Raw genomic sequence first — 15,298 nt, 5'->3', positions numbered from 1 at the left:
TAAACTGGTTTCAGTTCATTCTAGTCAAACTTGTCAATAACATTTTTTGAATAGTGTTAAATATCTTAAAATTTGTAATATAAAAGAAAAACGGGGTTTTTTTTCAGTTCCAAGTAGATAAAACATTTCTGTATTTTCTCTTCGAAAGTGTCATATTTTAATAATCATCTCCATGCTGAAAATTAAAAGGACATCTTACGTATGCATCTGTTAACCGCCGGGTTCCAAAAATAGCCCACACAACATTCTTTAAAGTTTCTGCTGACAAAATGGAAACATATAGCAGTGTTCGTAAATGGATGCGTGCAATAATTAGATAAATTCTTTTTTCATTGTTAACAGATAATGGTTTCCTTTGCGTTTCAAACAAGTATTTTAGAAAACAATGCATAACCCGCGTTATCTGTTTAATATGTACTTGTTTTGTTCCGCAGTAGTCGGAATGCAGGAGTACATTGTACCTTAAAGTCCTTATTCATGAACACTGAATAAAACATTTTAAAAATCGCTTATATTTTACATGTAACATTTTTTCTTTTATTCATTCAAAATGCAATAATACTTTATAGTACGTAAATTATCATTATTACAATCTGCACTTTTTTACAGATGGAACGGCCCGGTATTATATGTATGCAAATGTTACTGTGGTTACTAATACTTAGTGTCCACCTACTTGGAACACCATGCTCCTAATACAGATACATGTTCTTATAATGAAGAAATATTTACATCCACTAAGTGTAATTCCTTCTATTTCTTACGGAAATTGATTGTAATTCACAGCTATAAGGAAATTGACAGAACTGAAATATACACCATCCAGTTCTAACAAGTTTATCGATCGGTCGAAAACTTAATTCAGCAACCTAAGAAAAATCACAGACTGAACGAAATAATCATGATCATGTCAGCTCAAATAAAAAAACGATTTGGTTCTTTCTTGTATCTACCGTACTGATTTACATTAACAAGATATACCTGTAGTTAATTTTATTTACATTTAAGGTCAATTGTTTTTATTTGTTAAATGAAGGATGCAAAATATAAACTAAACAAGAAAATGCTTTTTTCAATGATTGATGCGGGTTATGAAGGTATCAACACAGAAGAAAATATACATGTTTTTTCTGCTGTGTTGCTATATTCATACATGAATGCGCATACTGTGGTTTCATCAGTATTTGTTGAATACCAATTTTAGTGTAGTTCGTTGTAAAGTTGATCCAGGGTCATTGGCTACGAATTAACGTATCATTGAAGCTGTGATTTTTACTATATAAATCCACGAAAATTGATACCCTTTAAAATTATAAAACCATAGTAAATCGCTAAAGAAAGCATTTTGTTGTTAAAATAAAATTGTCAGAAAGGCCAGCGTAGAATTGCGTATTTCAATGATCTAGAGAATTTTCATTTTTAATTTATCCTGATAAAGAAAGCGATTACATTATTTGAATTAAAAAATGGAGAGGGTTATTAAACTATTCTTACTCTTTACATTCTGGAATAGTTTCTCCGGATCCAATTGCAATGAAGTTGAGTATCAAAAGCAACAATTTAGCTTCCTCGGATTGTTGTCTGATAGATTTCATTTCGATCAAAATTATTGATATTTTGATTAATCCGAACAAATTTCAAGTACACTGTAGCATGGTTTTTGGTCGTGATTAGAAAAAAAAACTTCCTCGTTCCTGTAGTAAAACAATTAAATGTAGAACAATAAACAGACATTTACATGACTTGAGTTATTCTAGTCGTATGCATAAACAAGTCGTTTGGCTGTTTATTGTTTGGCATTTGTTTCACTTAAGTCAAGGATATAACAATTTACTATAAAATAGTATGATCTATTTTCATGTAATAATAATTGATATAATGAACACTTACAATATATACCATGTGAGCATATTTACAAAATATTCAGACACAAATACAGCCTTCAACTACGCCGAGTTCTGACCGACGTTGCTCATTTCTATACATATTTTTATGCCATTATTAATCACCATATTATCTTCGGATTTTTCCATTTTTCGGATAACGAAAAAGAGCACATTGCGTGTTTGAGCGGTCAGCTTAGGATGCTCACTCCTCCATAAAACCTTATTTTACCTCTAATTTTTGTAAAGATCCGTATTTGCTCTGTTCCTGTTTTGTATTTTTTTCCTTCGATTTTGAACACTGTTCGTAAACACTACATTTCATGTGTTAAAGCTACAATTTGATTAAATAGCTGCAGCTAGTGATATTTTTGTGACTGAAAACATAATATAGGCAATGTTCTTTGTTCAGGATATTTAATATGTACAAAAAGGTGATTCTATAAATAAATATAAACACATGTCATTATATTCAATTTATACAGTTATTCATTAAAGTTTAAATAAACCTTTAAACTTTATTATAATCTTAGTTTACTTTATGTAGACACTAAGAAAAGTGATAAGTTATACAAATTAATACAATAAATACCTTGTGCGAGGTGTTGGTGTACAAAATCGCCGGACCAACAGTGAAGTAAAATCAAAAGTTACCGGGTTTTATAATAATGGAAATGATCTGATTCGATAATACTAGCCAATGGGAACAACGGCCAATGGTAAAGTAAAGAAAGTGTTCACAAACTCAATCTATCTGCGAATTCATAATTAGATATTGTAAATTTGAAACCATATGCATTTGAAAGTAACAAATTTTGTTGCATGATAAATAATTGATTAATTTTAAATCTGCCCACATTAAATGTTTATGTTTGATAGAACTTCATTATGAAAAAAATAAGGTCCACCAAAGCATTGTATACACTGCACGAAAGTTTTTGGAGTATTAGGATTTGTTTTTCTTGGACTTTCGGTATCTTCAAAGCAAAGTACCTTGCTACGACATGTTTAAAGCTATAGTCAAGTTTGTTTTGTAATTATAATAGTTAGAGTCTTTGTGAAGATTTCGGCTTTCAAACGGTTGCCTTTTTGTATGCTTGTATACAATTTTAATTCATGTGCTTCAGCTAGCAGCAAAGAACATGTTATAAAATACTCCCCAAAAATAAAAAAAACACTCCAAAAGTCTTGAGTAGATTGACGCTTTAAGCATTGTTTTTCTTTATGCATGCATTAAAACTGCAATTTAATTTAATATTTGTTGTGACGTTATATATGATGTGTTTTAGACAAAATGTATTTTTAAAAAGCGTCAGAAATAATAGTGATTACATAAATGATTAAGTAAACATAAAAGGAATGTTGTAAAGTTACTTTTCTTGTAAGAAATAAAATACATTGTAAAGTCAAATATACTTATACAGTACCTCTGCTATTTGTCCACGTGGTGAAACGATGAAAATTGGACTGTACTGTTTAAATAACAGATTGTACATAAAAAGGGAAAAGGAAAATATTTGATCGTTAGCCATTTTTTAAATTCAAGTTTATTAGAAAAATAAAATGTATATATGTATTTAAACACTTTAATAGTTAAAATCTAAGAAAAGTATGTTAACTTTAACCTGTAGTAAGAGTTCTACATCCTGTAGATACATCACAAGTGTCATTGCTACAGTCACAATACCCTTGGCATCTATATCCGTATGATGGATAAGGACATCTAGTTGTGCAATTCAGTCCACTGTATCCTGGCATACACACTAAAAATAATAATTAACAGCTACACTAGTATTCATTTTAGTCAGAAAAATAACATCTTGTAAATAGCAGTGTTCAATATTATAATTGTTTTGATATAAAGAGAAACGATTTTTTTTCAGTCAATGCAGTTTGATACAAATGTATAACATTCCTGTAAAGATACATATTTCTTTCGATACGTATTCAAGTAAGACAGCCGAATAGGGCCACATCAAAAAATATTTTTATCTCGTAATTACGAGAAAAGATCTCGTTATTACGAGTAAATTATCTCGTAATTACGAGAAAAGATCTCGTAATAACGAGAAAAGATCTCGTTATTACGAGTTAATTATCTCGTAATTACGAGAAACGATCTCGTAATAACGAGAAAAGATCTCGTTATTTCGAGTAAATTATCTCGTTAATACGAGAAAAGATGTCGTTATTACGAGATAATTTTCTCGTTATTACGAGAAAAGATCTCGTAATTATGAGAAAAGATCTCGTTATTACGAGATAATTTTCTCGTTATTACGAAAAAAGATCTCGTTATTACGAGAAAAGATCTCGTTATTACGAGAAAAGATCTACATAAAATGGTGCGTTTCTGAAAAGAATTCGACTTGATCACACTTTCAGTCTTTTTCATTCAAGAAACGTTGATTCAATTTTGATTAATATTTAAAAAAAACAACGATCATTTTTCATTAATTTCTACATATCAATAATTGGATTTGACATTTTATCTTATATGAATAAAAGGAAAGAACTTCCTGTAATTTTACTATTTAACTTATATATATTATAATCCCACTACGAAGTAAATACCAGGTAGTCCTATAGTCGTAAAAGTTACAGATAACTTTAATGACTCTATAGTTTCAGTCATGGATATGAATATACACGATTTACCCGAATTTGTGTTTTATATGTTTATACACAACCTACATGTATATTGAAAATAATTGAATTTGTATTCTAACATTTTGGAGTCTGAAAACAAATTACACGTATCCTTCTTAATTATTGATAAACAGTTCGATGAATTTATTAATCAATCTGCTTTACTACTTCTTCTGAAATTTCTTTAAAACTGCTTGATCCGATTTAATATCAAATTATGCGTACGCTTTTAAACGATGATTATGTTAAGTAGGTATATATCAATAAACATTGCAGTAGTTCATACACTTTACATAAAAAGATTAGAATAATGAAACGCAACATTTTGAATAGATCTCTTCTGGTAATAACGAGATAATTAACTGGTAATAACGAGATCTTTTCTCGTAATAACGAGATTTTTTCTCGTAATTACGAGATCTTTTCTCGTAATTACGAGATAATTAACTCGTAATAACGAGATCTTTTCTCGTAATTACGAGATCTTTTCTCGTAATAACGAGATAATTAACTCGTTTTAACGAGATAATTAACTCGTAATAATAACGACATAATTAACTCGTAATAACGAGATCTTTTCTCGTAATTACGAGATAATTAATTCGTAATAACGAGATCTTTTCTCGTAATTACGAGATCTTTTCTCGTAATAACGAGATAATTAACTCGTTTTAACGAGATAATTAACTCGTAATAATAACGACATAATTAACTCGTAATAACGAGATCTTTTCTCGTAATTACGAGATAATTAATTCGTAATAACGAGATCTTTTCTCGTAATTACGAGATCTTTTCTCGTAATAACGAGATAAAAATATTTTTTTAAGTGGCCCTATTCGTCTTTCGTATTCAAGTGCCATTTCTGGGGTTTTTTTTAAAATTATCTCCTTGCTGAGAATTCAAAGGACGTCTTACGTTCACATCTGTTGATCGTCCAGTTCCAAAAGTAGCCATCACAACATCTGAAGTTTCTGTTGACAAAATGGAAATATATAGCGCTGTGTGATGCAGGTACTATTTAGATAAATATTCTAAGTACTGGCAGATTGTTGATCAATAAGCATAGATTTTAAATTCAATTTAAAAACCTATGTTTACATTTTAATTTACACTGTTCAACTTAGCTTTTATCTATCTTTACTTCATTTGAAGAAGTACCACACGTATGTTTTAAAGACGAAGTCTAGGGCAAATGTAATGTTTCTAAACAACATTTGAACCTATCAAACGAAATTGATTTCAAAATATTGAGAATACTACGTCAATAAGGAGCAACGTACTTAAAAAAAATATAGTTGTAATTTGTTCTTGCGTGTGGTTGTATTTTCCTTACCTATATTATGTACAATTTTACAACACATATAAATGTATTCTCATTTTTTTTTTAATATTTAGCATAGTATCTTTACAAAGCCGAATGAAAGCTACATGTTATTCTTAAGGTCAAGATCTAGTAAATGAAAGGTGCCTACATGTTTTTGCAATTCAAGATATAACTTTTTATAATGATGCTTCATAACAATAGTTTTGTTTGATAGGGTGTATATATGGATTTAAACTTTGGTAAACACAATAAAAAAAGTTATGTTTTAAACTGTCATTTTTTATGAAATATGAAGAAAATGAGTAACAAATCTCGGAGTTTTGCCCATTTTTGATTTACGAAATATATCTAGAACGCCTACAATGATTATCTCTCTAAAAACAACATTAACCAAGACATTGACATCCTCTTTTAAATGATGCCAAATTGAGTATAGGTATCGAAATTACTTTTCCATTATTCAATAACGAATATTTAGAAATTGTTTATTTTCTACAAAATTTTTCTTAAGTCGTTTAGTACTGGAAAAGAGATTGACCAAATCAATTACGACGTTATAATGGTTCTAGCCTCAAAAAGACATTCTGGCATCATTTACTAGATCTTGATCTTAATGTCTATGAACTTGCACTTAGGTTCAATCTATTACCGAGCAATACAAGCTTAACGTGCAATCCATCATAATTTCTAAATATATATATTTTTAAATGCATTCATTCGACGTTTCAATTTTGAAATCAAATTCAGAAATTAATCCAAAAATCGATTGTAGTTCTTTTTAATAAATAGGTACGTTAACTATCAATGATATTTGTACTCATTTAATAGTAATTGAATACTTGAATTCATGTTAGTTTTATGTTTTATCATACTTACGGTATTTTAATGGTTATTTTTTATTCCGAAGTTGTCGACTTGCATTACAAATAAGACGCTGTTTTAGCTCTTTTTTTGCCACAGTGTGCATTATTTACAACTGGCCTGTCATATATATTAAACAGTGTATACACAATAATATACATGTACTTGGATATCTAAGGTGCAATTCCGTGCTCTCGATATACTAAAGTTTCAATTAATTAAGAAAAATCCAACGTAAAATGTGAAAAAGACCAGCGTAGAATTGCGTATTTCAATGGTCAAGAAGAAATTGCATTTATTTCAGCTGATAGGAACACCGATCAGATTAAGTGAATAAAAAATGGTAGAGTAATAACCCATTCTTACTCTTTGCATTCTGGAATAGTTTCTCCAGATCCAGTTGTAATGTAGTTCAACTTGAGTAACACGAACAACAATTTGGCTGCCTCGGATTTTTGTCTGATGGATTTCATTTTGTTCGAAATTATGTCGGGTTTCATCAGAGCCATTGTTAAATATAAAGATGATCTATTTGTGATATTAGAAAAAACTTCCTCTTTCCTGTTGGATAGTAAACAATAAACAACCACATGCACGGATCCAGATACTTTTCCAGGTGGTCCAAAGGATATCTATGTGTTGGGAAGGGGGGGGGGCGCAAGGCCGATTTTCGGTAGTATTACGTAGTACTTTTAAGACATTTGAAATTTCCACTGGAACCCCTTCCCCCTTTAGATCCATGCATGAACCAAATTACTTATTTATGTCGACGGCATATTATAATTAATATAAAATTATTCCTATAATATACATGTATTCAATGTGGATAAATTAACCGATTACGACAAATATTCAGAGCCAGTTGTAATCAAAACAAGGACAATTTTTGTACTTCAAATTACTAGCTTTAAAATTGGGAGCTGTGTTCCCTTTCACCTAGTATTTACTTTTGTCATTGTGCTCATACCATTTGTAATGTTTACACCTGACATGCATATACATGTATTGACTTTCTTTTCGCTCGCACGTCTGTTTTATATATGAAGAAATTTCAAAGTTTCTCTACTCTGTGTCGTTGAAATTGTGTTCAGATGTAAACACAATCCATACAAGTTCTTCCGATGAATTTAAATTCTTTTCTTATAAAAAACTGGACCCCCTCCCCCCAATGTGACCACACCCTACCCCTGAGTACCAGTATTTGGCAAACTTGATTGCGCCCAATTGTGGCCCACACTGCCCTAGGGGAAAATGATTAGAACAATTTGAATTTTCACTATCTGGGGTTTCTTTCACACAAGTTTTAGCTTTTCTGGTCAAACACTTTTTTTGAGTAGAAAACTTCATTTCGTTCTTTCAAAAAATATATTTCACCCATACAAAGACATCCCTCTCTCCTTTCTCTCTTTCTTTCTAAACCAAGAGATACTCACACATGTAAATGTGTTTCTATTTTAGTTAGATATTAATATACCGAGTTGTTCCAACTGACCTTGAATTAGTCAAATTAAACAGAATGAGGATCAGGGGTATAACTTGACATTTATACAAAAGGGTGTATAAGAGCAAAGGGGAATAACTCAATTTTACACCAATATCCACATGATCCAGCAAAGAAATAAAGATATTAAATGCAAATGCATTTAATGGTTATATTGTTTTAAACTATTAACAAGCACCAGTTTCTAGCTTTGTGAAGCCAACAGAAAACGTTTTAAAATGTCAAGTACATGTAGGTAGTGAAAATTAGAATAAAATTAATTTTCAACTATAATAAATACAGAAATTTTAATTCTTTTCAGCCATAAGAGGCTCACAAGACGGATTTAATGGCTAAATAATGATCAATAAAATCATAGATGGCAAAAGTTTTCTATGGTCTGACATTTTTATTGAGAGCTCCTTTTCATACATATCAATGCATGACCCTGCATGCTCACAAAACCTGACTCCAAGAACTTTCAATAATGGCTTATGTAGGCCACTACACAAGAACCTATAGTTAACAACAAGCAACACTGCTAAAGTAGCCTCATAATTGAGTGGTTGACCTTTTTGTTCCAGGAAAATCAATGAACAAGTACATTCCTCTACTATCTAGCAATGTATCATTTTTTTCTGTCATAAAAATAAATTTTGATTTCCTTAATAAATGCTGCTATACAGGGCACAAAGAAATGGTCCAAAAGTGGATGTGTCATCTTTTGTAGGAATGAAAACACAGTGATCTGTGCAATCATCTGAATGCGGAATCCCCGTTTTTCTGTTTCTGTTTCACCTCCATAGATTCATGTCCGACTTCTTTTTCTGGAGAGGCCATTCATCACATCCAGGAAGAATATACAGTGACCTGTGCCAACCATCTGGGTTTCCTGTAATATATTATACTAAGTCTTAATTACCATTGCATCAGAAGAGAAATCTACATTACATAATAAACAATTGAATTTATACTCAGTCTGTTGCTGTTGAAAACTTATTTTAAACATTTTAAGATGTTTTATCAATTAAAATATAAATATCAAGATTTGTAGGCTCTTGGTACAAAAACTTAGAAAAAATGTTTGGTGTATATGTACCCTAGAAAGCTTGTTTACATTTGTTTTGCAAATTGATTTTCTGATTCACTATAATTAAAGAATTTATGAAGCACCGAAAAAAAAGGTCACGGTGAATTCTCTAGTAGGCCTATATGGGTAATGAAATAATACTGTGCTATTAACACCTGTAAAGATTTTTTAAAATGCCAACATTGGACAAGTATGACATAAATTGGTTTGGTTTTCAGACTTTCAAATAACATGAATAATACATGAACACATACTTTATATCATATCACATTTTATCCCAAATAATTTTTTTATAACTCATATCTGGTTTAATGTATCATTCATTACCAGTTTAAGGGGTAAGAAATTCAAAAACAGATTTTACCTACATTTATAAAGTGGTTTAAATAATCACAAGGGGTCATGCTGTTTCGAAAAAAAAAACTACATAATTAAGGCTTTAATGCATGTTCAAAAATAGAGAAATTGTATTTACTGGAGGCCGACATGAACTCTTTTATTATTATATTTATTTTTATTTTTTATTTTTATTTTTATTATATTAAAAACCAAAAAAAATAATTCTTTTGAAGTCCGACCATCTATTCCTGTTTGGTTTACATGACTGTACAATGTACAGAGTGCTCTGAATAAAACGCTGATTTATTCCTTTCTGTTACTCAAGTAGTGTGGAATCATTTAAATTGGTGGGGGCCAATTTTCGTGGATTGTGAATTTTTTGTTCATTCGAGGGGATGTAATTTCGTGGAAGCGTCGGTTACTGTTTCAGTAACAAGGATAACTCTTTCTGAAATTATTTTCGTTGAGGATTTAAATTCGTGGGGGAGGGCTACCCACGAATACCACAAAAATTGACCCATCACGAATTCTAATGATTCCACAGTATTCGACTGAACAAAATTAATATTGTTTAGATTTGCAAGTCAATCTTAAGAATAAATACATGTATGCATATAAATATATGCATTTTTATTAAATAAATCACCGCTGCTATCATTCAAAATTGAAAATTGCCTCAAGTTAATTTTAATTCTAATTCAATTTCTTTGCTAACTGAAAAAAGTATGATTTAATTGTAATCAGGATGTTTAAAATGCACCTTCTAATTTGAAATTACCATGTTGAAATAAAGCAGGCACATATTTTCTACAAAACTTAGTTGTACAACATAGTTGTGACAATTTCCACAACTATACAGAGATTTCTCCAACACTAACCTCAGTTTTCGATTTCATTGAACATGCTCCGTATGACGTTGGTGTGTAATTTTGTAGAGAGTCAAGCGTAAAAGAACGGTCTCAAATCGATATTGTCTCAATTTTTCCAGAACTTGTCATTTAGAGCCAATATCAAGATTTGATACTGATGCTATGTTCACTTGATAAAACAAACTGTAATAGATGGTGTGATGTCATAGATTAAAGTTCAATGGCAGCTCCCATGGCGGCAGGGAATTTAAATTAAGTGATCAATTTTCTTGATTTATTCATTGTTCCGGTTTTTTTAATAAGGAATAAGGAATCATTCTTTGAGTATTATGAGGGGATAATTTTGGTCGGGGCGTGATCAAATCCAATAAAGCCCGAAGGGCTTTATGATAGATTTGATCACGCCCCGACCGAAATTATCACCTCATAATATTCAAGAATGATTCCTTATTACTTATATTTATATAATTTTAGGCCATCGTACAATTAAATCTTTTAATATAAATAAGCAAACCCCGCCGGCGCCTGAATTTGGCGTCATTTGTATTATGGGTTATATAGTACAAAATCGATACGTAGTGTTATCACAGCAAAGACACTGAATAATGTAAATAATTATATGAAAATAAATACAATTTACAATTAAAGTAGATGATTTTATGTTTCTTCTCACTTAACTTTTCCACAACCTTTTTGTTTCTCATACCAACAAACTAAACTCAATTGAAAAAAACATTGAAAAAACATTGGGCAATGTTTGAACTAGGCCAGAATGCTTGGAAATTTGTGTATACATGTATAAAGATCTACCTGCTAGTTTTTGTTTGTCTCACATTCTGTTGTAAAATGTAGCCTTAATTATATAATTATCATAAAATTTGGAAAATTAACATTATTATGTTTTGTAATTTGCAGTGAGTCTTATATTTGGATCAATTATAAATTTAATACAAGTGGATCAAACATATTTTATGAACAGACACTTAGTAAAGTAGTTTTCATGATTAAAGGGCAATTACTCTAGCAAAAATTGGCACACTAACATTTTGTCAGCATCAGAGCATCTGATGAACATGATTATAAAACAATGTTTGGTAAATTAGTCAAACAAATATTTTGTGATTATAAGCAAGTCTACTATGGCAAGTGTCGTATTCAAAGCAAGATATTATTTTCCAACATACCAACTAGTACCGGTATGTCATTTAGCGTAGCTCGCAGGTTTGCTGACGTCACAATGGGATTCGACAGAAAGAGTTGAACGTCATAGCAAACTCATATATTTCTTATTTAGAAACATAAAATAAAATATTTCAAAAAGCTAAATTACAATTTATACAAACATTCATAATTATCAAATGCTAAAAATTTATTGACGTGACATACATTGTTGCATTTATTTCTATAAAGTATGAGTGCGAGTTGGTACTCTTTCATCTACAATCATGTTAAGACAAGTACAATGTAAATTAATTGGACTGTAGTAACTTAGCTTGTTTTACAATTATAAATTCTGCCATGTATTTTCAAATACCGATCTAACTATAAAAATTGTTTTGGCTTTAGCTAGTTATCGTATACATGTCATTACAAACTTATCAATATGTCAATTGTTGAATGGTAATTATATAAATTTGCATTGAATGATTGACTCATTTATTTTCATGAAAAGAAAAGTAGCCATGTTTCTTCTCTTCACAGCCTTACATTAACTGCATTTATGCATTAGAAATATTCATAATAAATTAAATTAGATTTGCATGTTCTAATAAGAGTCAATCAGCTTGTCTTGTCAAACAGCACATTTTCATTTTTGGTTCTCAGACATAAGAAATTGATGACATCGGGCTAACGTCGTAATGAAAATAAAAGTTTTTGTGAAATCTTTTAAATCTTTAAAGTTGCATGCGAATAATTGGTCAAGAACACATATTGATTATTTTAAAAATTGTGAATTGATTCAAAATTATCTCTTCTGTTATTGTGTTGAGTAAAATTAAGTTCGTCTAGATCGTTTAAAAGTTTGGAGCATAGTTTTGAAATGTGTTTCCCGACAAAGATATGCATTTTACTATATATCTCATTGAAATGGCGTTGCTTGATTTCAACAGCGATACTTTGTTTGAATCACGATAACATTATTTCCACCCAGACGAATCTCATATATATTTTAGAAACACCCGATATTGGCTGCGCTGCGTAGTAAAACATATAGGATGTGCTACATGAAAAAATTGTGGTTTTATAATGTTGTTTTAAAAACTGTAGAAATTGGAAATAATATATCTATATAAGTAATAAGGAATCATTCTTTGACTATTATGAAGTGATAATTTTGGTCGGAGCGTGATCAAATCTATCATAAAGCCCTTCAGGCTTTATTGGATTTGACCATATGCCCCAACCAAAATTATAACCTCATAATACTCAAACAATGATTCCTTATTTTTTAAATGAATGTTTGCATGAAAAACTTCACAGTTTACACAAAACAAACAATGGCGTCCTTGAAACACAAAACAGTTTACACAAAATGTTTCTCACTTGAAAGTCTTACACGTACATCATTTTGGACCACTCTATTGCATTTCAATGTCATACTTTTATATATAAAATAAAATAAATCTAAATTTATTAAAAAGTAATCAATTTACCATGTTTAAGAAACAAATCTTTAATAAATACTGAGTATTTTTTATCAACAAACAATTGATCAAATGCTAAATAATTGAAAACAATGGTTTTTATATTTCAAAACATTTAAAGACCAAGGGAGTTATCCTGAACTCACACTACAATGCATATTACTTAATTACTTCTATAAATCTAAATTGGTTGAGAAACAAGTTTTAAATCTTGGATCTTCCTGTCCTCATACATTGACATGACCAATGATTACTATTACAATCATTCATCAACCATGAATAATTAAGATACCCTATGATTTGCATTGGAATAGATTCTGATCCACCAAGTTGCTTGTTTACTATCCTCCTAGCCTAATGGCAAGTGAATATAAAACAAACAAAAAGTTGGATAGATCATATCTCAAAGCAAATCATCAGGATTCAGGGATAAATTAACGTCATAATTCAAACTTAAATCTGTTCTTGAGTATCAATCTTCATGTATTTGCTACATGTACTTCATACTATGTACCTACAACCCTCTGATTTTACTTACCTATACTTGTGTCACCCAATCCAGATGAAGCATGAACAGGCTTAGAGGATCCACACTGACAGAGTTATGCCCCTTTGTACTTTGCAGACTGGTCAATAGTGCATGTATCAGACAGCGACAGGATGTGCTAGAACAGCCATTGACTTGGTCTTCAAATGTCTACTCTTTGAATCCTTCTCAAGGCAGTATGGGAGTCTAAAATAGACCAATAAATGTTATGCATCCATTCATGCATTCAATAATAAAATACAATCATGTACTAACTAAAAAGGAAAGGATGGTACCATGTAGATGGTGGTTTTGCTTTGGCAGACCTTGAGTGAAAGCAGAGTGGTTCCAAACTAATTACAATTTGTTTTTAAAAGCGGACCCCACCAGACTAGACACAAAGTGAATTCGAAGCTTTCGAGATCTGCTCTACTGTCATAATTAGATGGAGTCAGGACTGGATTGAAAAATTATTACAAGAAAAATAAAAGTTTTATTACATGCATATTCTTTAAAGCTGCTGGGTCCGATTTTTTTTGTAATTACAGTATCAATTTTTTTTTCCATACAAATCATTTATCTTAGAAAGTTATGGACTTTCTCCTATTTACACCAGCAGAATCAATCTCCTTTCAAAGTTAGAAATATTCAAAGTAAATAAAAATAATTTCTCTTTGGGCAAACGAAAAAACAAACCAAAGTGCATCACGGGAATGTTTAGAAAAGGAAACTGCTTGATTTCGTCCCCCGAATGATTGGGGTTATTCAACCCGCATGCTATGCATCGATTGTAAAGAAAGCAGACTTTGGAAATATTAGCAAACAAAACATACACATGTTTATTTGTAATTTTTCTGATCATTTCGACCTTTATTTAAAGCGATGTCAAAGTCGTAATACAACCATACCCGTCTCGAGAGCGTCGTCAGGGGTGAAATTTAACATGAGGCGAAATAACGCGGTACCTTTTAATGTCGTTTGTTTTGTTAGCAAATTTTGTACGTAATTTTATTCATTGAAATTTGGCATAATTGACGGGTAAAACTACTGCAATGTCTATTATTATACATATACTAAGCATTGCCATCGTTTAAAAGCGTGCATAAAATTTTATATAAAATCGGACCAAGCAGCTTTAAAATTAAAAATAAATTAATACTACACTTAACACAAGTATTTACATGTAAGTAATAAAAAATCATTCTTAAGTAAACAGAGGCACGCTGAACATCACTGAGGTATATAATAGAGGAAACTCACAATCACATGAAATTCTTGAAATATTTTCGTATTGATAGATTTTTCGTCAAAATGATTTAACTACCGCGATATCATAGGACGGGCTCATAATTAATTATTGCTGAAAATTGAAATTGTTTAAAAAAATCATAATGCCCGAAAAGGGGGATAATTCCTATCAAAATATCTCCCTTGCAAGGTAAGAATGTAGTGCTGTCATGAAATTTATATGTTGTAGTAGACATATCAATGTAAATGTATTAAACATGTTAAACAAAGTCAAAAAATTATTGACAAATGATTTTAAAACTGCAACCCCTTGTTTCCCCTTAATCAATGTTTACATGAAAATTGTCTGATCGCAAACAAAGTGAAATTAAAAACACCCAA

The 15,298-nt window shown here is 30.6% G+C and overlaps 1 protein-coding gene and 1 long non-coding RNA gene across 2 annotated transcripts; both read right to left on the bottom strand.

Annotated features, from left to right (window-relative positions):
• Positions 1–3,290: 3,290 nt before the first annotated feature.
• LOC128168744 (multiple epidermal growth factor-like domains protein 10) lies at positions 3,291–7,193 on the bottom strand. Its single transcript, XM_052834882.1, has 4 exons — positions 7,087–7,193; positions 5,451–5,506; positions 3,509–3,646; positions 3,291–3,355 (listed from the first exon to the last, which is right to left on the bottom strand). Exons 1-4 carry the CDS (start codon positions 7,191–7,193, stop codon positions 3,300–3,302), a joined length of 357 nt encoding a protein of 118 aa, XP_052690842.1. The 3' UTR covers positions 3,291–3,299.
• A 1,396-nt stretch (positions 7,194–8,589) lies between these two features.
• Positions 8,590–13,802, bottom strand: LOC128168736 (uncharacterized). Its single transcript, XR_008241441.1, has 2 exons — positions 13,682–13,802; positions 8,590–9,092 (listed from the first exon to the last, which is right to left on the bottom strand). It is a non-coding gene; the product is annotated as an uncharacterized LOC128168736 (long non-coding RNA).
• Between the last annotated feature and the right edge of the window lie 1,496 nt (positions 13,803–15,298).

Source organism: Crassostrea angulata, unplaced genomic scaffold (assembly GCF_025612915.1).
Source record: "Crassostrea angulata isolate pt1a10 unplaced genomic scaffold, ASM2561291v2 HiC_scaffold_45, whole genome shotgun sequence".
Classification (NCBI taxonomy): Eukaryota; Metazoa; Mollusca; class Bivalvia; order Ostreida; family Ostreidae; genus Magallana; species Magallana angulata.
This window is presented reverse-complemented; position numbering and strand designations above follow the sequence as displayed.